The 22257-nt window shown below is 49.7% G+C and overlaps 2 protein-coding genes across 2 annotated transcripts; both read left to right on the top strand.

Moving 5' to 3' along the window:
- Nucleotides 1-6369: 6369 nt before the first annotated feature.
- CUNH20orf141 (chromosome unknown C20orf141 homolog) lies at nt 6370-7111 on the top strand. The gene is given in 4 exon segments (XM_088026636.1): nt 6370-6548; nt 6550-6609; nt 6686-6827; nt 6830-7111. Coding segments are annotated over 4 exon segments (663 nt in total).
- A 150-nt stretch (nt 7112-7261) lies between these two features.
- Nucleotides 7262-8146, top strand: TMEM239 (transmembrane protein 239). Its single transcript, XM_088026255.1, has 2 exons — nt 7262-7331; nt 7677-8146. The coding sequence occupies exons 1-2, from the start codon at nt 7262-7264 to the stop codon at nt 8144-8146; spliced, it is 540 nt and encodes a 179-aa protein (XP_087882381.1).
- The last annotated feature ends 14111 nt before the right edge of the window (nt 8147-22257 follow it).

Below are 22257 nucleotides of genomic sequence, written 5' to 3'. Positions count from 1 at the left end.
GGCGGGATCCAAAGGTGCGGACGCGCGGGGCTCGCGATGGTCGGTGGGTTCGTCTCTTCCTGCCGGGTGCTCTGGAGACCCCCGCCCCTTCCTGCCGCCGCCACACGCCCCCTGCGGCTCCGCCCGCCCACAGCCCTCTCGCTGGCCTCGGACCCGGGGAGGGGAGCGGAGGGGAGGGGAGGGTCCTGGCTGAGGGCGCGGGGCGGACCCCCGGAGCGGCCGCCCAGTCCTCCGCACCCCCCCGGCCCCGCCCCGCCCCCTCCGGCGTCCCGAGCTCACCCGCCCGACTCGCGCTGCGCTCTGCAGTCCGCACAGCTCTTCGGCACCGCTCCCTGATTTCACTAAGCCCTGGGAGGCGCCCGGCCCACAGTGGGCCCCTACTTTGCACAGTGCACCACGCCAGGCGCTTTGCACGTGGCCTCTCAATCAAACCTCATTTTACAAACTGGTAAACTGAGGCTCAGAGCGCCCAATTGACTTGGCCAAGGTAGCAAACCTGAGAACTTTGGGGAGGAAACTACTACCCGATAGGGAAGTCCATCCAGAGCCAGAGGCCGCCTCTCAGGGCGGATGCGTCAGAAAGAAGAAGGGAAACTGAGGCGTGGGATGGGACGGGGAGCAAGGGGAGGACAAACCCTCTAGGAATCCTTCTGAAAGGCAACCCTACGGGCCCAGCCAGAGGCGGCGCTTCCCATCGCCAACCCCCTCCCCCGGCCCCGCCTCTCTTCTGTTCTCCTTCCCCTCCCCTCCCCTCCCCTCTCCTCCCCTCCCCTCCTCCTTTGCTCGCCCGGCTGCCACGTTCCGGAGTTACATAACTCGAGGAGAGAAGCCGGAGCAGATACCCAGCTGCGGACAGAGGTGGAGGGACCGAGGCCTGATGCTCGCCAGTCCCGCCCTCCCCGCCGCGTCGCCCACCCCCGCCTCGTTGTCCTTCGGGGGCCGGCAGCCGGGGGTCTCTGCGGGCGGGGCTGACCCAGATCCGGGGATTCCAGAGCGCAGGCCCTTTCCCATCCCCGCTCGCTAGCCCCCCTTGATTCCCCCACGCCCGATCGCCTCGGCGAAGGAAGGCAATGCGTCCACTGTGCGCCTCTGGCCGGTGCTTTGTCCTTGCAAGGAACCCGCCGGGGAGATACTGGCAGGCCCACCTAAGAAGCGATGCCCACACGTGGCCAGGAAGCCTCTGGAGTGTGTGCCGCCCTGAGCAATGATTTCTTTTTGCAGGGCCTCTATCTATATAAATAATTTGAATCACCCCAAATCACCATTCTGACGGCCCAATCTCACATGATCTCTCGAAAGAAATCCCACGGCGTACCCCTGGAACTAGGTTCCGCCACCAGCAGGGGCGACCTCACGGACGCCAGTCCTGGAGGGCCTCGGGCCCAACCCACGCACTCTGGATAGAGAGCCCCCGAAAGGAGTAACCGGGCGGGAGAAGGCCTACGGGGTCCCGCTCCTGCCTTGGAGCGCCCTACCTGGATGGCACTGCTAGGTCCCAGGCACCAGAGGGGGAATTAGAAAAAACTTTCGGAAGGAGCACCAAAGCTGAGGGTTCGGGCAGCGCGGGGCTGGCCGGGTCAGGGGCAGAAAGACAGTACTCTACACTGAGGCTTCGTCGGGGTGGGAGGTCAGGACAGGCTCCCCTAGAGCTAGAAGTGGGTCTGAACAGGTCCTGAGGGCTGCTCCCCTTCCTCCAAAGCCCAATCTGGCCACCACTCTGTCTCTGGCCCCAACCTCACCCAAGTTTGACAGGCGGGTGTGAGAGGGTGGACGGGGCACCCGGCTAGGACATCTCAGCCCCCTGAGGCTCCCACCCACAGCAGCTAAATCAGATTTAGGTCAGGTTTTTCGTGGCTTAAGTCCCTGGGGGCTCACCTGTGAGGCCCTTCATGACAGAGTTCTTCCCCACCCACACCTTTCCCACCTCATCACCCTGGGCTCTTCCCCTGGCTCATATGCCTCCAGCCACACTGGCATTTTAGCAGTCCCTCCAATGCACCAGCCCCATCCAGCCTCAGGGCCTTTGCACTGGTTCACCAAGTTGGCATCTTTGTCATACAGATTGCTTTTCAGTGTCACCTGTTTCCAAAAGCCTTCGCTGACCATTCTGTTGAAAGTAAGCCCCATTCTCTACACACACTCTATCCCTCACCCTGTTTTATTACCTTATTTATCTTCCAGGCATTCAACATTGTTTGAGATTATCTTGTTTTGTTCTGTGTTCACTGTCTGGGTCTCCGCCCCCAGCAAAGGTAAACAACACTCCAGAAGAGCTTTTTGTACCCAGATGTTCACAGCTCAGGGCCTAGATAGAACGGCACCTGGTCCCTTAGTCAGTGCTCAAAAAGTATCTGTGTAGGGGTCCTGGGTGGTTCAGCCGGTTAAGCATCTGACTCTTGATTTTGGCTCAGGTCATGATCTCCTGGGTCATGAGATCGAGCCCCGGGCAGGTCAGGCTCTGTGCTCAGTGGGGCATCTGCTTGAGATTCTTTCCCTCTGCTGCCCCACCCCACCACTTGCGCTTGCTCGAGCTCTCTCTCTCTCAAATAAATAAATAAATCTTGAGGGGGGAAAAAAAGTATCTGTGTAATATATTCAAGGTTGGAGAGGACCAAGCAGGACTGAGGGAAGCTGACTCTTCCCCAACAACACAGGGTTCTGTGGGAGAGGAGATGGCAGGGCCATGAACTGGGAGACGTGCCCCCGCCAAGGGACTGGTGGGATGGCCACTCCCGGCCAATCCTGTAGGGGCTCGGACCTGTGGGATGCTGGTACCTCTTGTATCCCCTGTGCCCCCGCTTACCCTTCTTCTTAACTCTCCTACCCCTTGCCTCACTGCCCTATTACAACCTTCAGGGTCCCTTCGTGGCCCTCTATGCCCCCTGAACCCCTCAGAACCTCCTTATGCCCTTCCATTACTTCCTTATCCCCTCAGGTATGCTCCCAGCTGGGCTGCCCTCTTTGGCCCCTGCCACTTGGTTACCTGGGCTGCAAAGGTGCCAAGCTGGGAAGCAGGCTGTGGAGGTGGCAGCTCAGATCTCTAGCCCCTGAAGGCAGGTGGAGAATTTGTCGTGGCCTCGTGAGGGCGAGGATATGGTGCAAAGCACAAGTGAGCAGGACTGAGCTGGACTGGGCAGAGACAGCTGCCCAAAAGGGATTGGGGTTTAAGGGATGGCCGGGGACTCTGCTGCCAACTCTCCAGGGTGGTCAGGTGGCTGGAGGGGGAGGGAAGAGCTGACTTCGGCACCATGTAGGCTCGATTTCACACCCACTTCTGCTGTTTGTTGTGTGTGGGTATCCTCGGACAGTAAGTTGCTCTCTGAGCCTCTGTTTCCTTATCTGTAAAATGAGGACAATGATAGCTTGGCCCCAGGGTTTTGGTGGTAATGAAGTGAGATAATATGTGGTTTCCTGGGGGCCCTGAAGCTAACCAGATGAATTAAAGGTGGGAAAACAGCTTCAGACAGTCCTCTTATTCCCACATACATGGATGGACTAAAACGATATCAAGAAAAGAAAGGAGGCTATGTGTTTGGCTGCACAAAGAGAGAAGTAGTAGCATCTACTGCCTGCCTGGGTCTCCTAATCTTCTGTCCCTGGTGCTAGGGCAGAACTCACTCTGCACTTGGTGTTCTCCCTGTGACGCAGGTGGGCATCGATGGGGACTCCCTCCCATGGCACCTCCATGCACTGGCTACACGCCCATCCTCTGCTCACCACCTCCCCCAGCTATCTCTCTTTTGTACATCAAGGTCTTTGCGAGCCCTGCTCCTCAAAGTGTGGCCAAGGACCAAGAGCACCAGCTCGTTAGAGGCTGGGCGCTTGTTAGAAATGCAGAAGCCCACCCCAGACCTACTGAATCAAAATCTGCATTTTTAACAAGATCTCCAGAGGATTCAACCCCCAGAGATTCACGTGCACATTAAAGGCTGAGCAGCACTAGGTGAGAGATTTAGAGCACCTCCATCTAAAATGCATGAGATTCACAACTTTCAAGTTTGATGGTGTTTGATGCTGTCACTGGAAATTTTATCTCAAGCTACAAGAGTACATCCACATAATATTTGGATATTGGCATTTCATTCATCCTGGGTGGGTATATTCCTGATCTCTGTAATATGACCCTATATTAATTTTATTTTTTTTTAAATATTTTATTTATTTAGTTGACAGAGAGAGACACAGCGAGAGAGGGAACACAAGCAGGGGGAGTGGGAGAGGGAGAAGCAGGCTTCCCGCGGAGCAGGGAGCCCGATGCGGGACTCAATCCCAGGACCCTGGGATCACGACCTGAGCCGAAGGCAGATGCTTAACGACTGAGCCACCCAGGCGCCCCTTAATTTTCTTTTCTTTAACTAAATCATTTAGCCGAAATACTACAGAATACAGTTTTAAAGGTAAATCACTTTTAAGCTCTCAATAGAAGACTCTTTTCTATGCTTCTCCATTCCCAGATCAACCACTTTTAATTCTGTTATTTCTCCTTATATTTACCTCTATACTTCTGTTGCTATTTCCTAATTTTTCTATGTCTAAATGTCATCTGTAGGTTTCCTGCTATGGAATTAAGGATTCTGCTTTCTTACCACCCTCCCCAACATATATCTTCAAGTACACAAACAAACTCCTTCCATCCTCCCAAAGAGCTAAGTCACCGGAGTCAATATTCAGTGCTTATATATGACCATGTAAATATTATTGTCCAACTTTTTGTGTTTCCTGGAGTTAGCACTACTTTGTTTTATCATTTGCTTGGTTTTCTAGGCATCAATTACTAATTTAATCCCAAAGCGACCCACAGAACTGAACATTTTGAACATATCTAAAAACCACAGATAATTTCATTTTCTTCTGGAGACATCCCTCCTTGGAGCATCTTGCTTTTGATTCCAGCCTGGGTTGTTTGCTTTCTTTACTTGGAAGCACGGCTGACATCCCAAGCCTTTCTCATCATTGCTTTCCTGTGTTTAGCCACATCTCTTGACTCCCATATTGTCCTCTTAGTTTAATGCCTTGTTTTGCTGAAGCACATCCTCCAGTAGCTTTCTAGGAAAGAGTGTATACGAGGTCAAATTTTTGAGAACTTTCATGGCTTAAAATGTCTTTATTCTACTCTTGTACTTGATAATCATTTGGACAGATCTGTTTTTAGGTTGGAAATCATTTTCCCTCAGAATTCTGCAGGCATCGCTTTATTACTCTGGGAACAGCCAGAGCAGAAACAATCGATGAATGGTCCCAAGGGCCCCAGGACCATTGGCTCTATGCCAATGATGTCAAGTCCACCAGGCTTGAGTCTTTGGACAGGGCCCGCTGGAGGCGGATATGCCGCCTGATTCTTGCTTTCTCCTCTCCTGGGGACTGTATGGCCACTGGCCCCTTCCCCCAGCCCCATCATTTTTTCCCTCAAAGTATGATATGTGGAAAGGATTCTGTTCTTAATTATGATCCACTTCTACTCTTGCCTCTTGTCACTAATCTGAGATGTGCTGGAACCTCTGTAGCCACCACCCATTTACAGATTATCATGGGGATAGGTTTCCTTTTCAGACGATCAATCCCTTCCTTATATGTTCATCTGCCTTACTTTCATTCTCCGAGGGTAACTTTAACCTCCAGTTTGGGGGTTACTATGTTGAAGCCCTCTTACATTACCTATGTCATTTCTGGAATCCCAGTATCTGAAACACTTCCCACAGACCACAGGGCTTAGAAACAGCCCCCTCCTGCCCCACCCTGTAGCAGTCCTGTGGGAGCCCAGCCCCAGAAAGTCTCAGGGTGCTTCCTGGCAGAGCCTGCCTCTGCATTTCAGGGCTGTAGTCCTGAAAATTCCCCCACAAGGGCCCACAGGCATCCCCCAGCTCTCAGGGGAGAGAGAGCTGCTGACAGGAAGATTGAATGATTGCCCCTGGACACAGAGCTCTGGGAACCCTCAGGAGAAAGAAAGCAGTCCTTCCTCTCTTGCTCAGCTGCCCACGTGATGATGGGGTTGGAATGCCTTCCTGGTAACTCAGATCCTCACGGGGGCCCTGGGGCAGAGAATTCACGAAGACCAGAGGATGAGTCTTAGTTCTCAGAAATCACTGACTCCCTTCTGACTTAGCCCCACCTAAACCACCAGCTGCTTAGGAGGCCAAAACCAGCAACAGCCCCCTCTGTACCCCAGGGCCCCACCTGGCAATAGGTCACAATGCCCCAGCTGCCCAGTCCCAGAATGGCTGACTGGAGTGGGAGATGAGGAGGGTGTGGCGGGTGGGTGTGTGGGGAGGGGGGATTCCCACAGAGCTAACTCTTGAGTGTTTGCCAGGGCCTCGCCCCCTCCCAGGCCCCCCCCAACACTAGTCCTTCCTGTCACCTCCACCTCTCTCCATGGCCCAGCTCTGCTCACCCATGTGCAAAGCCCTTCCTTATCCTATCCCAGTCCCTCCCAGAGGCCTGGGTGCTGGGGAGGGGTCGCATAGTCCAGTGGGTCCATGCATGTCCCCCTGGGGCCCTAGCGCGGCCCAGCTCTGGGACAGTGTCCTAGGGCTGGGGGCATGGGGGCTGACAGCTGGCTGGCCCAGCCTCGCTGCTGCTGGTCGGCTTCCTGGCCCCCGACCTGCTCCACTGGTTAAGTGTGCAGAGCCCAGCAGGCGGGCGATCGGCCAACCTCCCGAGGCCCCACCGCCACCCTCTCTGTCCACAGGCCCACAGGCCCCCCGCAGACACTCCTCCTGGGAGGCTGGAGTCAGGGGGCTGCACTCCTGCCTGCGGTGGCAGTCACGGGACGACTCGGCCCCCAGGAGGCCCTGCTACTGGCACTCCTGGGCCTGGGGCTGCTCCTGGGGGCCTGGGGCTGCTCCTGGGAGCCTGCAGCATGCCCCTGGCCCTGCCTGGCCTGGCCTTCCGCCCCCATCCAGAAATACACTGGCCCTGCTGCTTCCCCAGATCGCCTTTTCCTCCGTCCTGGGTTGAGCAGGCAGGAGGGAACCCCTTTATCTCCAGCCTGAACTGCAGGGGCCCTTTGGCCCCCCAGCATGGGCGGCGGATACCTGGGTCTGCATCTGAGACAGCAAGAGAAGGCGGGGTCAAGGGACAGGGAGCCAGGGCAGGATGTGGCGGCCACCTCTGAGCTTGTGGGTTTGTGGGGGTGGCCATTCTGGCCTCCTCTGTGGTTCTAGAGAATGGGTGGCCAGAAAGACTTACAGGAGAGCAGAGTGGGGCTGGATATCAGTTAGCAGGGTAGGAACAGGGATCCAGAGAGGGCTTCCCACAAGAAAGCATGAGAATCTGTGTCTGGGGGCTCACCAGACACCCCTGCCAGCCTGGAGGGTCCGTGGAGAAGGATTCAGGTGAGCCTCACGTCCTGCAGTGGCTCCTCTCTTGGCGGGACCCCACCCCCACCCGCGTCACAATGGGGATCCTTGGGGGCGGGCAGGGGGGTGAGGGACCGGGGAGGGGCGGGGGGGTTGGGGGGCTCCACTCTGGCTGCTAGGCCATCCTGGGCGCTGCAGGAAGCAACATGACTTAGGTGGCTCTGCCCGGAGGTAAGATCCAGGCCCCAGCTCAAAGTCCCAGCCCGCCCACGCTGGTCCCCTCCTGATCCCTGCATCCGCCCCCCCCCCCCCCCCCCCCCGCCTGCCTGGAGGCCCCAGTCTCCAGGGCTGCTCCTGCAGCTGGCCTGGCCCTCTCCGCAGGTGCACCAGCCATGACACCGCAGCCGCAGGTGGAGACAGATGCCATCGGGGCCGGCGAGGGGCCGCAGCGGGCCGCGCCCTGGTCGGCCTGGGCCACGCGTCAGGCCTGGGTGCGCTGGTGCCTGTGCCACGTGCCTCAGAGCTGGGCCCAGTGGTGGGCCACGTCGGGCTGGCGGCAGCCACTCCAGCGTGTGCTGTGGGGGCTGGAGGGGATCCTCTACCTGCTGCTGGCGCTGACGCTCTGCCACGCGCTCTTCACCACCGGTTCCTACCTGCTGAGCTCCCTGTGGCCCGTCGTGGCCGCCGCGTGGCGCCATCTGCTGCCAGCCATCCTGCTGCTGGTGCTCAGCGCCCTCCCCACCCTGCTTTTCACCGCCTCCTTCCTGCTGCTTTTCTCCACGCTGCTGAGCCTCGTGGGCCTCCTCACCTCCATGTCTCACCCAGACTACACTCAGGACTTGGACCAATAGAAGGGCAACCCCATCCCGCTGCCTGTGTCTGTTGAGCCCTGGTCTAGGGCCTGAGGCCCCAGGGAGGGGGAGGGCAGTGGCTTCAGCAGGCCCCAGACCCCACCCCCTCAGCCCCCCAGCCCCGCCCCTGCCCCGTCCCTAGCACTGCTCGGGCCAGGCATGATGTGGCCTAGAGCTGGCCGGGTAGACCGGCCCGACCTCTGGCCACCTCCCTCAAGCCGATGCTCCAGGTCCTCAGTGTGGGGCATCGGGGGCTTTAAGAAGAAGGGGCAGGGCAGAAGAGGGAGCCAGGGGCAGAGCGTGGCCAAGCCGCCGAGAGTTCCCACAAGGGTGTGGTGACACCACCAGGGCTCCCTTGGCGACTGGCAGCTGCTTTTCCTCACAGATGCTCAGCTGTCTCAGCCGCAGACTCATTGAGAACTTCTAGCTCTGTAGCCCTGGTACTAACGCCCCTCTTTCCCCAAGCTCTAGAAAGGGGCCACTGACAGAAACCTAGCTGAGAGAGGGCTGGCCAGAAGCCCCGTGAGACCTCAACTAACTCACCTCCCTCTCCTTTCTGCCCAGGCATCCCCCACTCCCTAGACTCCCTACTTTCTGCCTCAGTGAGCACCCCCAAGTCTGGGAAGTGGGCCAGCTAGGGTAGTGAGGATCCCAGAGGAGAACTACTTTAAGATTCCTAAGGTCTGTGATGGAAAAATGAACAAGAAGTCCCATTTCCCCACTTACACAATGTGTGGCCATAGCCAATTAATTCTTTTGAACTTCGGTGTTAAGTGGGTCCCAACCCTGTCATGGGGTTGTTGTGAGTCAAAGGCAATACTGCCTATGTGTGAGGTACTTCGTAAAGACCAGAAAACTGTAAAGATATGATATTGAAGTCTGAGAATAATCTGTAGGCTCAACGGGTCTTTTGACCCTGAAGGTGGTTCAAAGAGCAGGAAGCTTCCCTGGGCCTTCAGAGAAACGCTCTGTCATGCATACAATTTTGGCCCTCCGATGGTAAACAGGGGTGGATGGGTGTGGACGAGATGTAAAAGGTTGTGTGACATGAAATCTCGAAACGTGCACATGCTGATCTCTCCTGGTTGTGAAATGCTTGGAGCTGAGGCCTGGCGTCCAGAGACGCCTGGACAGTTGTGTGAGTGGAGAAAGCAGAGCCCATGAGTTTCTGAAGCTGTCCCGACTGCTGCTCACAGCTCCAGGAAGGTCTGGAAGGGGGCATCCCTTCTTGCCCAGCATTCTGGCCCTTCGCACAGCAGCTAACCCTCGAAACAAAACCGTGATCTGTTATTACCAAGTGAGGCACATGGTAGATAGTTTACCCACAGCTCAGACCCCCCCACCAGACCCCCACCCAGTTCCTGACCCTCCCTGTCTTCCACCCAGTCGTGACCCCACTGGATATCCAACCCTAAAACTTCTGCTCCTGAAGCCCTAGAACCAAAGTTCCTCTCTCCTGCCACCTAAACATTCAGGCCATGGGAACCAGACCCTAGAACCTAAGTTTATTTTTGCTAAAAACCCATTTGCTGTGGAGTTTCATAACCATGCAGGCCACTGGTCAGAGGCCTTCAACATCAGTGCCCCAAACCCCAGGCACAGTCCTTTCTTCTAGTTTCCTTGTGGTTCTCCCTCAAATGTGGCCTGGTAGGAAGGGCAAGGTGGGACATGGAGATGGTGAAGCCTCATGATTAGCCTGGGCTCTGGGGTATCGGCTGAGGATGGGTTTGAATCCCAGCACTGTTACTTTCTAGCTCCATGGCCTTGGTGGAAATTGTTAAAGTTTACCTTCTTGAACTTCATTTTCCTCAAGGGTAAAACCAAGGCAAGAACACCTGTTTTAGGGCCCCTGTGGGGCTCGTGGCATGTGGGCAAAATTCCTGGACTGACTCCTCATGCCATAAGCTGTAGCTATGCCATTTTAGAGATGAGGAGACAGGCTCAGAATCGCCGTTTGCCAGTGGCAAAGCCAGTGTGTTTGAATCCTGGTTCACCCTAGTGGGCTACTCAAGCAAACGCGATGGAGGAAATACAACCGCTTGGAAGACCCTGGGGCTTCTCAATACCTGTTCTTAAGAGCTCCTGTCAGGGATGAAGCCAGGATGCCAGTCTTGGGTCTCTCACTGACTTGGCTGGCCATTGCTGGCCAGGGACATCACTTCAGAGCCTTGGGGCCATTATGATTAGGGGAGAGAGGAGGTTTTGGCCCAGACCAGGCACACTGCGGAGATGGGGGCAGGAAGGATTTGGACAGAAGCAAGGAGAAGGACTTCTTCCCTTCCTTACATAAATATATACCTTCTACCCTCCTGTGTCTGCTGGTAGAGGATAAGGTGGTATGGCCAGACTGCAGAGCTGATGGGCAATATTTATCAAATTCGATCAAACCATACCCTGTGACCCAGCAGTCCAAAATGAAGTCTCATAGAGGCCCGTAAGGGCCTGGCTCCTCAGAGTGGTCCCACCAGGACCAGAAGTATAGGTATCCCCTGGGAGCTGGAGAGAAATAAAGAGTCTCAGCGCCGCCCCCCCCCCCCCCCCCCCCGCCGCCAGGCCTGTGGAATCAGAGCCTGCATTTTAACAAGATCCCAGGTGATATGCACGCAAATGTTTGAGAAGCGCTGCATAAGGGGACGTATTTGAGAGGGATGATTGTACTATTGGTGGTGGCAGGAGATGGGAAAGGTAACATAAGGTGGATGAACACAGCAGTTAGGAGAGGAAGCTATACGCATTGATCTCGAAATCCTAGCACTGAGTGAAAAGAAACTTGAATGAGAATACAATTCCTTTTACACAAATTTAAAATGTATGCCAGCAAAACTTCTTTTTTTTCCCCTAGAACACGTGAAAACAAAAGATAAACAGAAAGGAATGGCCGACTCTAGGGCCAGGCAAGGGGGAGTGGAGTATACAGATAAAAGGGAAGTGAGGGACCTTGGCATCATGAACGTCATTCCTGAAATTCCTTTAAATGTAGATAGAGTCACCCGTTTAGAGTTAAAAAGCTTAAAAATGCAAGCCTGGGGCAAATGAACAGGATGGAATGAAGGAGTTCTAGGCCTTTCTGATTTGGGCCAAGAAAGGAGAGCCGCCCAGTTGGCCTGAGTGACCTGGACGGTTAGGTCGGTGTCTTTGCTGGGCCTCCCGCACCGCGGCCCGCAGCCTGCTCTGATGGGGGTGGCGGTGGGGGTGTTGTGGGCACCCGGTCACCCGCGTGGCCTGACCAGGATAATCAGATCGGGCGGGGCAGGAGGGACGGGAGCCAAGGAGGCGTCAGCCGCCAGGGCCGTCGCATCTAAGAGAGCAGAGAGGGAGCCACAGGGCATCCACATATGCTGGGGCGCACCTAGGAGCGGGAGCGTCGGGTACGACTCTCCTCCGCCCCAGGTGCAGAAAGCACCGAGTGGGAGCGATTGGGACGGAGGGTCCGAGAGGGCGGCGTCAAGGGAGATCTGGGGGCGGGGGGCACCGCTTGAGACAGTTGTCAGTGGCCACCCTGCGGAAGGCTGAGGGGGTCCCTGGAAGGAGGAGGTGTGCGGCGCGAGAGGATCCTCTAAGAGCCAGCAGCGGGAAGCCGAGAGGGGGCGCTCTCCCGCAGACTCGCGTGTGCAGGGGAAAGTGGGTCCCGGCTCCGGGGTGTGGGGAGCGGCTGTCCTCACCGAGAGGCCACAGGGGGATAGGGTGGAGACCCGCTCCTGCAGGGAGGGGGAGGTGGTCCGCGCCGCGCCGGGAGGTCACTCCGGGAGCAGAGCCAGGTGTGGGGCACTGCGCAATTCGCTCAGGTTGGGGAGAGGGGCCGGGGCGACGGCTGGAGGGCGTCCAACCGGGCGCGTTGACCGTGCGGGCGGAACGAGGCGGTCAAGGGCCTGAGGCTGAGAAGGAAATGCTAAGCCAAGCTGGGGATCGGAGGGCTGTGGGCACCCACAAAAGGAAGGTGCTAACCATCCCGGGGAAGTCAGCAACCCGCGGAATCGCAACCGGCGGAGCCGGCGACCGACGATGCAAGGCGCGCCCCCTAGCGGAGATCTCCCTCTCTGGCAATGAAGAGTCAGGTTTGGTTGGGGTGCGGGGAGGAAGGGAAGGGAGCGGTCTCTCACAGACGGGGACAGTAGCACTGGGGGCGAGGGTGAATCCTGGCGTCAGAGAGAGGCATCTTCGGCCCACTGCCGTCACGGTAGGGGCTTCTTGGACTCCTCACTCCCTTCCCCAAATCTCCAGCCTGGGTCCCCCAGCCAGAAACCCAGGGGCATCAAGGGCAGAGCTCATGAGAATCCTGGAGAAGGAAGGGTCCAATCTAGCCGGCATCACTGTGTCACGGGACTCCTGGCCCACCCCTAGTCTATGATCCCATTCCTCCTGGGGGAAAGAGCTGTCTTTTGTGAGGTTTTGTCAGGCTTTGGATGCAACAAATTTTAAACAAGTTTTTTTTTTTTTTTCCCTGCTGAGCAAACATCTATATTCTGTCTTGCTTCCTTTATACTGCCTCCTTACCTTTCAAATATATTCCATCTTGGGCACCTGGGTGGCTCAGTTGGTTAAGCGACTGCCTTCGGCTCAGGTCATGATCCTGGAGTCCCGGAATCGAGTCCCACATCGGGCTCCCTGCGCAGCAGGGAGTCTGCTTCTCCCTCTGACCCTCTCCCTTCTCGTGCTCTCATTCTCTCTCTCTCAAATAAATAAAATCTTTAAAAAAATATTTTCCATCTTAAAAATAAAAGAACTTGATTTTAGATCTTGTTGCTTCTACCGTATTTTCTGGCCTGTGTCCTTAAATGTCTAACAAAAAACCCACAATATTTAAAATTGAGATGTGATACTGCATACTTGCAAAATATTTGTAACATATATGAAAGTCATAAAGTCCTCTAAACTGAAGGATACCACAACCATCTAATAGCCAGATGTTATCAGTATGTTACCAGTCCTCTCCTTGTGCATTCATCATCTAACTGCAAGCTGGGGTTCCCAGAAAATGGCATATGGAATTGCTATTCATAGGCACCTTTGACTTGATCTTGATTTAAAAGGAACTTCTTCTAAGGTGCCACCATTAAGAATTACGTAGGTTACTGTAGAATTTTGGTAGTTTACTTTTTTTAAAATTATTTCTCTTTTTTTATTTTTTTAAGGTTTTATTTATTTGAGAGAGAGAATAAGAGAGAGAGAGAGAGCATGAGAGGGGAGAGGGTCAGAGGGAGAAGCAGACTCCCTGCCGAGCAGGGAGCCCGATGCGGGACTTGATCCTCGGACTCCAGGATCATGACCTGAGCGGAAGGCAGTCGCTTAACCAACTGAGCCACCCAGGCGCCCTTGGTAGTTTACTTTTATCCAGCTAAGCAAACTCCTTTCCATTCCTGATTTGCTAACAGTTTTGATTGTGAATGGATATTGAATGAAAGAATTGTGTTTTTTTTTTTCTGCATCTACTACAAGGACAACTGGTTATTTTCCTTTTTTTTGTTTATATGGTGAATTACATTTTTAGGTGTCTTAATATTGAACTCTTCCTAGAAAAAACCCCATCCTGGTTCCTTTTTAATTGACATATAATTCACACACACACATTTTACATGCAAGTAAAATGCACAAATCTTGGGGGTACAGCTCAATGAATTTTTATATACTTGTATGTGTGTCCATGTAACTGCCACCCAGGTCAAGATATAGAACTTTTCCATCATCCCAGAAGGTTCCATTATGTCCTTTCCCAATCAATACTTTCCCCCATAGGTAACCTGTATTATGACTTCTATCACAACAGATTAGCCTGTTCTTGAAATCATACAGACCAAAGTCATACAAAATGTACTCTAGTGTCTGGATTCTTTCAAGGTTACAACTGTGAGATTCATCCATGTTGTTGCATCTCTCAGTAGTTTGCCCTCCTTTATTAATGTGTACTAACCCACTGTACAGGAGGCAACAGTTTATTCTCTTATTGAAGGACATTTGGCTTGTTTCTAAGTTTTGGCTACTATGAATTAAACTTATATGACTATCCTTGGACAAGTCTTTTGGTAGATAGATGCACTCACTTCTTCTGTAGTGAAATTGTTGGCTCATAGAGTACGTAAATGTTCAACCTTAGCAAATGCTGCCCGATAATTTTCAAAGTGATTTGTACCAAGCAGCGATTCCACTGCTTTTTTTCAGCCTACCCACCAAATTCACTGTTTGGGTTTTCTGCTCTCTCCTGGTCATCAGATATGGTATTTACATTTCTGTTTCTCATTTTCATTTTTGCTTGGGTGATTTCTGAGAGGAGGAGAAAATACCAACTTTATCACCTTCAAACTGTACAACCTTTCCTTTTCATTTTTTTCAAAGATTTGTTTATTTATTTTAGAGAGCAGGCGGGGCGGAAGGAGAAGGAGAGAATCTCAAGCAGACTCCCTGGCTGAGCATGGAGCCCAACTCGGGGCTCTATCCCACCACCCTGAGATCATGACCTGACCTGAAGCCAAGAGTCAGATGGCTCAACTGACTGAGCTACCCAAGCGCCCTGAACTGCTTTCGTTTTTATTTCTATTTTTTTATTTTATTTTTTAAATTTTTTTTAAGGTTTTCATTTATTTATTTGATAGAGAGAGAGACAGCGACAGCAGGAACACAAGCAGGAGTGGGAGAGGGAGAAGCAGGCCTCCAGCCGAGCAGGGAGCTTGATGCAGGGCTCGATCCCAGGACCCTGGAACCATGGCCTGAGCCGAAGGCAGACGCCCAACGACTAGCCACCCAGGCACCTCCACTTCCCTTTTTAAAGCCAAGAATGCAAGGCTAGTTTAACATTAAAACACACACACACACACACACACACACACACACAATTAATGTAATTCACCATATTATCAAACTAAAAACTCTATGTGATCATTTCAATAGATGCAGAAAAGGTATTTCACAAATCCAACATCATTCCTGATTAAAAATAGAACAAAACTCTCAACAACCTAGGAATAGAAGGAAATTTCCTCAACCATATAGAAGCCATCTATGAAAAATAGGGGTGCCTGGCTGGCTTAGTCCGTGGAGCATGCGACTCTTGATCTCAGTGTTGTGAGTTTGAGCCCCACGCTGGCTGTAGAGATTACTTAAAAATAAAATCTTAAAAAAAAAAAAAGCCTAATCTCATAGTTGGTGAAAAAATTGAATACTTTTCCCTTAAGATTAGGAAAAATGTATGTTTGTTTTTACCATTTCTATTCAACATTGTGGTAGATGTCCTAGCCAGCACAATAAGGCAAGAAATATAAATAGAAAACATACAGATTGGGGGCGCCTGGGTGGCTCAGTTGGTTAAGCGACTGCCTTCGGCTCAGGTCATGATCCTGGAGTCCCGGGATCGAGTCCCACATCGGGCTTCCTGCTCAGCAGGGAGTCTGCTTCCCCTCTGACCCTCTTCCCTCTCGTGCTTTCTATCTCTCATTCTCTCTCTCTCTCAAATAAATAAATAAAATCTTTAAAAGAAAAAGAAAACATACAGATTGGAAAAGAAGAAGTGAAGCTATCTTTATTTGCAGACAATAGGACTGCCTATGTAGAGAATCTAATGGAATCTATAAAAAAGCTACTGGAACTAATAAGGGAATTTAGCAAAGCAACTAATATGTACACGGTCACCATTATGATACAAGATCCATACAAAAAAAATCAACTGTGTGTATGGAACCAGAAAAGACCCCGGATAGCCAGAGGAATGTTGAAAAAGAAAAGCAAAGCCGGTGGCATCACAATTCTGGACTTCAAGCTCTATTACAAAGCTGTCATCATCAAGACAGTATGGTACTGGCACAAAAACAGACACATAGATCGATGGACCAGAATCGAGAGCCCAGAAATGGACCCTCAACTCTATGGTCAACTAATCTTTGACAAAGCAGGAAAGAATGTCCAGTGGAAAAAAGACAGTCTCTTCAACAAATGGTGTTGGGAAAATAGGACAGCCACATGCAGAAGAATGAAACTGGACCATTTCCTTACACCACACACAAAAATGGACTCAAAATGGATGAAAGACCTAACTGTGAGACAGGAATCCATCAAAATCCTTGAGGAGAATACAGGCAGCAACCTCTTCGACCTCAGCCGCAGCAACTTCTTCCTAGAAACATCACCAAAGGCAAGGGAAGCAAGGGCAAAAATGAACTATTGAGACTTCATCAAGATAAAAAGCTTTTGCACAGCAAATGAAACAGTCAAGAAAACCAAAAGACAACCGACAGAATGGGAGAAGATATTTGCAAATGACATATCAGATAAAGGGCTAGTATCCAAAATCTATAAAGAACTTATTAATAAACTCAACACCCAAAGAACAAATAATCCAATCAAGAAGTGGGCAGAAGACATGAACAGACATTTCTGCAAAGAAGACATCCAAATGGCCAACAGACACATGAAAAAGTGCTCAACATCACTTGGCATCAGGGAAATACAAATCAAAACCTCAATGAGGTACCACCTCACACCAGTCAGAATGGCTAAAACTAGCAAGTCAGGAAACAACAGATGTTGGCAGGGATGTGGAGAAAGGGGAACCCTCCTACACTGTTGGTAGGAATGCAAGCTGGTGCAGCCACTCTGGAAAACAGTATGGAGGTTCCTCAAAAAGTTGAAAATAGAGCTACCCTACGACCCAGCAATTGCACTACTGGGTATTTACCCCAAAGATACAAATGTAGTGATCTGAAGGGGCACATACACCCCAATGTTTATAGCAGCAATGTCCACAATAGCCAAACTGTGGAAAGAGACTAGATGTCCATCAACAGATAAATGGATAAAGAAGATGTGGTATACACACACACACACACACACACACACACACACACACACACACACACACAATGGAATATTATGCAGCCATAAAAAATTGAAATCTTGCCATTTGCAATGACATGGATGCAACTAGAGGGTATTATGCTAAGCAAAATAAGTCAGTCAGAGAAAGACATGTATCATATGATCTCACTGATATGAGGAATTTGAGAAAGAAGACAGAGGATCATAGGGGAAGGGAGGGAAAAATGAAACAAGATGAAACCGGAGAGGGAGACAAACCGTAAGAGACTCTTAATCTCCGGAAACAAACTGAGGGTTGCTGGAGTGGAGGGGGGTCAGAGGGATGGGGTGGCTGGGTGATGGACACTGGGGAGGGTAGGTACTATGGTGAGCACTGTGAATTGTGTAAGACGGATGAATCATAGACCTGTACCCCTGAAAGAAATAATACATTATATGTTTAAAAAAATTAAAAAAAAAATCAATGTGTTTCTCTGTACTAGCAATGAATGGTCAAAAATAGAAATTTAAAAAGCGGGACACCTGGGTGACTCAGTTGGTTAGGCATCTGCCTTCAACTCAGCTTGTGATCCCAGGGTCCTGGGATCGAGTCCTGCACCGGGCTCCTTGCTCAGCGGGGAGCCTGCTTCTCCCTCTACCTGCCACTCCCCCTGCTTGTGCTCTCTCTCTCTGACATATAAATAAAATATATATATATATTTTAAAGATTTTATTTATTTATTTGACAGGGAGAGAGTGAGCACAAGCAGGGGGAGTGGCAGGCAGAGGCAGAGGGAGAAGCAGGCTCCCCGCAGAGCAGTGGGAGCCCAATGTGGGACTCGATCCCAGGACCCCGGGATCATGACCTGAGCAGAAGGCAGTTGCTTAACCAACTGAGCCACCCAGGTGCCCCTAAACAAATATTTTTTAAAAAAGAAATTTAAAAAGCAGCATTATTTAAAATTAAAAAAAAAATAGCACCTAGAAGTAAATCTGGCAAAAGATGTGAAAGATCTGTACACTGATAACTACAAAATGTTGCTGAGAGATATTAAAGAAGACCTAAATAATGGAGAGATATATCTTGTTGATGAAATGGATGACCCAACAATGCTAAGATGTCAATTTTTCCCAAATTTAATCTATATATTCAATACAATCACAATAAAAATCCCAGCATTTCTGTAGAAATAAGCTGTTTTTAAAACTGGGATCAAGCCCTGCATCGGGCCTGCTTCTCTCTCTCCTGCTGCCCCTGCTTGTGTTCCTTCTCTCGCTCTCTGTCAAATAAATAAAAATCTTTAAAAAAAAAAAAACTCATACAGAAGGGGTGCCTGAGTGGCACAGTCAGTTAAGTGTCTGACTCTTGGTTTCAGCTCAGGTTGTGATCTCAGGGTCGTGGGATCTAGCCCCGTGTAGGGCTCCATGCTCAGGGTGGAGTCTGCTTAAGGCTCTCTCTGCCCCTTCCCCCTGCTCATGCCCTCTCTCTAAATAGCCTTAAAAAAACTCATACAGAAATATAAAGGATCTAGAGTAGCCAAAATAACTTTGATAAAGAAGAACAAAGTTAGAGGACAAACATTACCTGATTTCCAGACTTACCGTAAAGCTGTAATAATCAAGAGAGTATGGTATTGGCATAAAGACAGACAAATAGATCAATGGAACAGAATATGGGGCCCAGAAATAGATCTATACATACATGTACAACAGATTTTCAACAAAGGTGCAAAGAGAATTTAGTGAGGAAATGATAGTCTTCAACAAATAGTGTTGGAATCTTTGGGTATTCATATGCAAAAAAATGTCAATCACCTTGAACTATATATAAAAATTAATTCAAAATAGATCACAGACCTAAATGTAAAACCCCAAACCATAAACCTTCTAGAAGAAAACATACAGGAAAATTGTTGTGACCTTGGATTAGGCAAAGAATTCTTCGATATGACACCAAAAATACAATCCATTAAAGAAAAATAAACTGCCCCTGATCAAAACTAAAATTGTCCTTCAAAAGACACTGCTAATCAAAACACAAGCCATGGAATGAACAAGTATTGGCAAACCATACATCTCATTAAAGGACTTGGATCCAGGATAAAAAGTTCTCAAAGCCCAATGATAAGTTTTTTTTTGTTTTTTTTTTTAAGGGATGGGTGGAGAGGAGGAACAGTCTGAAAAGAAACTTTACCAAAGAAGATAAACAGATTGCCAATAAGCACAGGAAAAGACATTCAACTTCATTAGTAGTTATGGAAATGCAAAGTAAAACCACACTACCTACCTACCGTAATAGCTAAGATTAGAAAGACTAATACCAAGTGTTGATGAGGACGTCAGGGAACTGTATCCCTCACACACTGCTAGCCTGACTATAAAATGGGACAGCCACTGTGGAAAAATGTCAGTTTTTTTTTAAAGTTAAACATACATCCACTGCATGATCCAGCCATTTCATTCTAAGAAATGAAAACATATGTCCACACAAAGATTTGTGCATAAATGTTCATAGCAACTTTATTTGCAACAGGCAAAAACTAAAAATAACTCAAATGTCCATCAACAGGTGAACAGATAAACACTGGTACAGCCACACAATAGACTACTACTCAGCTGTAAAAAAGAGCGAGCTACTGATACACGTAACAACATGAATTTCCATGTCCCATCTATCTCACTAATTAGGCTGAGTGAAAGAAGCCAGGTTAAAAAGAGTACCTATCGAATGGTTCCATGTAAAATTCTGGGAAATGCAAACTGATCTATAGGAACAGAAAGCAGATCAGTATCAGTGGTTCCTTGGTGTTGGAAGTAGGGAGATGTGAGGAGGTTGTGGGGAGAGAACAAGGGAAGGGTTTACAGGAGGCAAAGATAAATTTCATTATCTTGACTGCGATGGTTTCATGAATGTATACGTGTCAACATTTATGAAATTGTGCATTTGAAATAGATGCAGTTTGAGTTACATCTCAATAAAGCAGGCTTTTTTTTTTTTTTTTTTTAAGCATAGGTCCATTTTCTTGTAGTCAGAATTTATCTTTCACCAATGTACCTGATGGAGGTAAACACTAAAATGGACTCAACGCACAATCTGTGCAAGGAACTGGACAATGTAACAGAAGGCAAGTTATCTGCTTTTGTTGGGAAACTTCCAGTTTGGTTAAAATGTTTTGAAAAAAAAATTCCACTGATTTTGTTTTCTTGAAAGACTTATTTTCCTTGGAAAATAAAGGCTAGTATTTTTTTTAAAGATTTATTTATTTATTTGAAAGAGAGAGAATGAGAGAGAGAGAGAGCACATGAGATGGGGGAGGGTCAGAGGGAGAAGCAGACTCCCTGCTGAGCAGGGAGCCCGACGTGGGACTCGATCCCGGGACTCCAGGATCATGACCTGAGCTGAAGGCAGTCGCTTAGCCAACTGAGCCACCCAGGCGCCCAATAAAGGCTAGTATTACAACTGAAGAGCTCACACATCTTTTACTACTTTCAGGAATATCTTGGTATGGCAAAGGAAAGGATATTGGAACTAAGATTCCAGGGGCTCCTGGGTGGCTCAGCCAGTTCAGCGTCTGACTCTTGATTTTGGCATGGGCCATGATCTTAGGGTTGTGGGATCCAGCCCCATGTTGGGCTCTGCACTTAGCACGGAGTCTGAGATCCTCTTTCTGCCCCTCTCCCTCTGCCCCTCCCCCTGCTCGCTCTCTAAAAAAATAAAATATTTTTAAAAAGAACAAGATTCCATGAAAAAAAACACACACCAAGATTCCATGAATGAAAGGGAGTCTATGTAAGATTGTCTTTTTCTTTTTTTTTAAGATTTTATTTATTTGAGAGAGCGCGCGAGAGAGCACGAGCAGGGGGAGGGAGAGGGAGCAGCAGACTCCCCACTGAACAAGGAGCCAGATATGGGCTTGATCCCAGGACCCCGGGATCATGACCCGAGCCAAAGGCAGACGCGTCACCGACTGAGCCACCCAGGCGCCCCTATGTAAGATTGTCTTATTAAATGATTTGTCAATGGTCAAATATGGATGGTTTTTGAGACAATGAAGTTTGAGTTCTGTCATGCTTAACTAGCAAAGTGTGCCTACATACTGGGGAAACGTAAGTCTCATCATTTTTACATCTCAAAACAAAGGCCAGGAAACATTGTAAATGTAAGTAATGACATGTATGTGGCTTTCCTCCCCCCTTTTTTTTAAAGATTTTATTTATTTATTTGACAGAGAGAGAGCATAAGAGCAGGAACACAAGCAGGGGGAGTGGGAGAAGGAGAAGCAGGCTTCCTGCCGAGCAGGGAGCCCGATAAGGGACTCAATCCCAGGACCCTGGGATCATGACCTGAGCTGAAGGCAGACTCTTAACTACTGAGCCACCCAGGCACCCGTATGGGGCTATTTTTTAAGTTTCTTGTTTCCCAATCATAACCGAATAAAATCTGTAAGAGAGAAGCCAAGGTCTTGTACCATAATATGCTTATGTGACCAAGTGAAACAAAAATAATTTATCTCCGTTTTGCTCTTGTGATAGATTTCAAGTCTATGTTGGGAAGCTGAAGGAAAGGTTATGAAACCCCCTGTGGGCAATGGGAGGAACTACATAGTGAAATGGGGTGGAGATGAGAAATGCAGAGGCAGAATGATAGGGATATGGAACATACTGAACAATCTCAAGGTTGCTTACGGAGTGAGAATTCCAGAATTGGGATGGGGTTTGAAGGGAGTGGAAAAGACTAAGGAAGGATTGGTAGGGGAGGCGACGAGGAGTTTTTAGAGAACACAATGGCAAGCAACAGAGAGGGCTGGGTGAGACCGGGTAACTCATATTACTTTCTTCTCCTGTCAATTAGTCCAGGTGGACAGTTTTCTCCAGTGACACTGAGAAGCTCGAGTCAGAGGTGTAAAAGTGTCCAGACAGAAAAGGGTTTTGAAGAAAGGCAGAAAAGAGTGAACAAGAGGTTGGGCAAACTGAGGCAGCTGAAGAGGGCTGCTCCAAGGATGAGTTTTTGTTAACAAAAAGAAACAATTTTTTGCAACAATAACAAATCTAAAATCTTAACTCCCTAACAAAAGGCTTTTTTTCCCCATGTTCCCTTCCACTTTTTGTCTATACCAAAGAAACCCAAGCTTGTCTCTTTTGATTCTCAATTACCCTGTCAACGTTGCTCTCTAAAGGGTTTTATTAATTCACATTGTCTGTACCAGTTTCCCCAGTACCAGCGGGTTAATTAACAGCTTACTTTCATTTGCAAGAGTTAATTGCCAGCAACAGTCAACACTTTTCTCATCTGGTATTTCATCTCCTTTTGTGTGAGATATGGTATCGTT

The sequence above is a fragment of the Eumetopias jubatus genome, unplaced genomic scaffold, assembly GCF_037043125.1.
Source record: "Eumetopias jubatus isolate StellerSeaLion01/CBP00866 unplaced genomic scaffold, mEumJub1_p1.0 scaffold_9, whole genome shotgun sequence".
In the NCBI taxonomy this organism is placed as follows: Eukaryota; Metazoa; Chordata; class Mammalia; order Carnivora; family Otariidae; genus Eumetopias; species Eumetopias jubatus.
The sequence above is the reverse complement of the archived record's forward strand: the minus strand, read 5'-3'. Positions and strand labels throughout refer to the sequence as shown.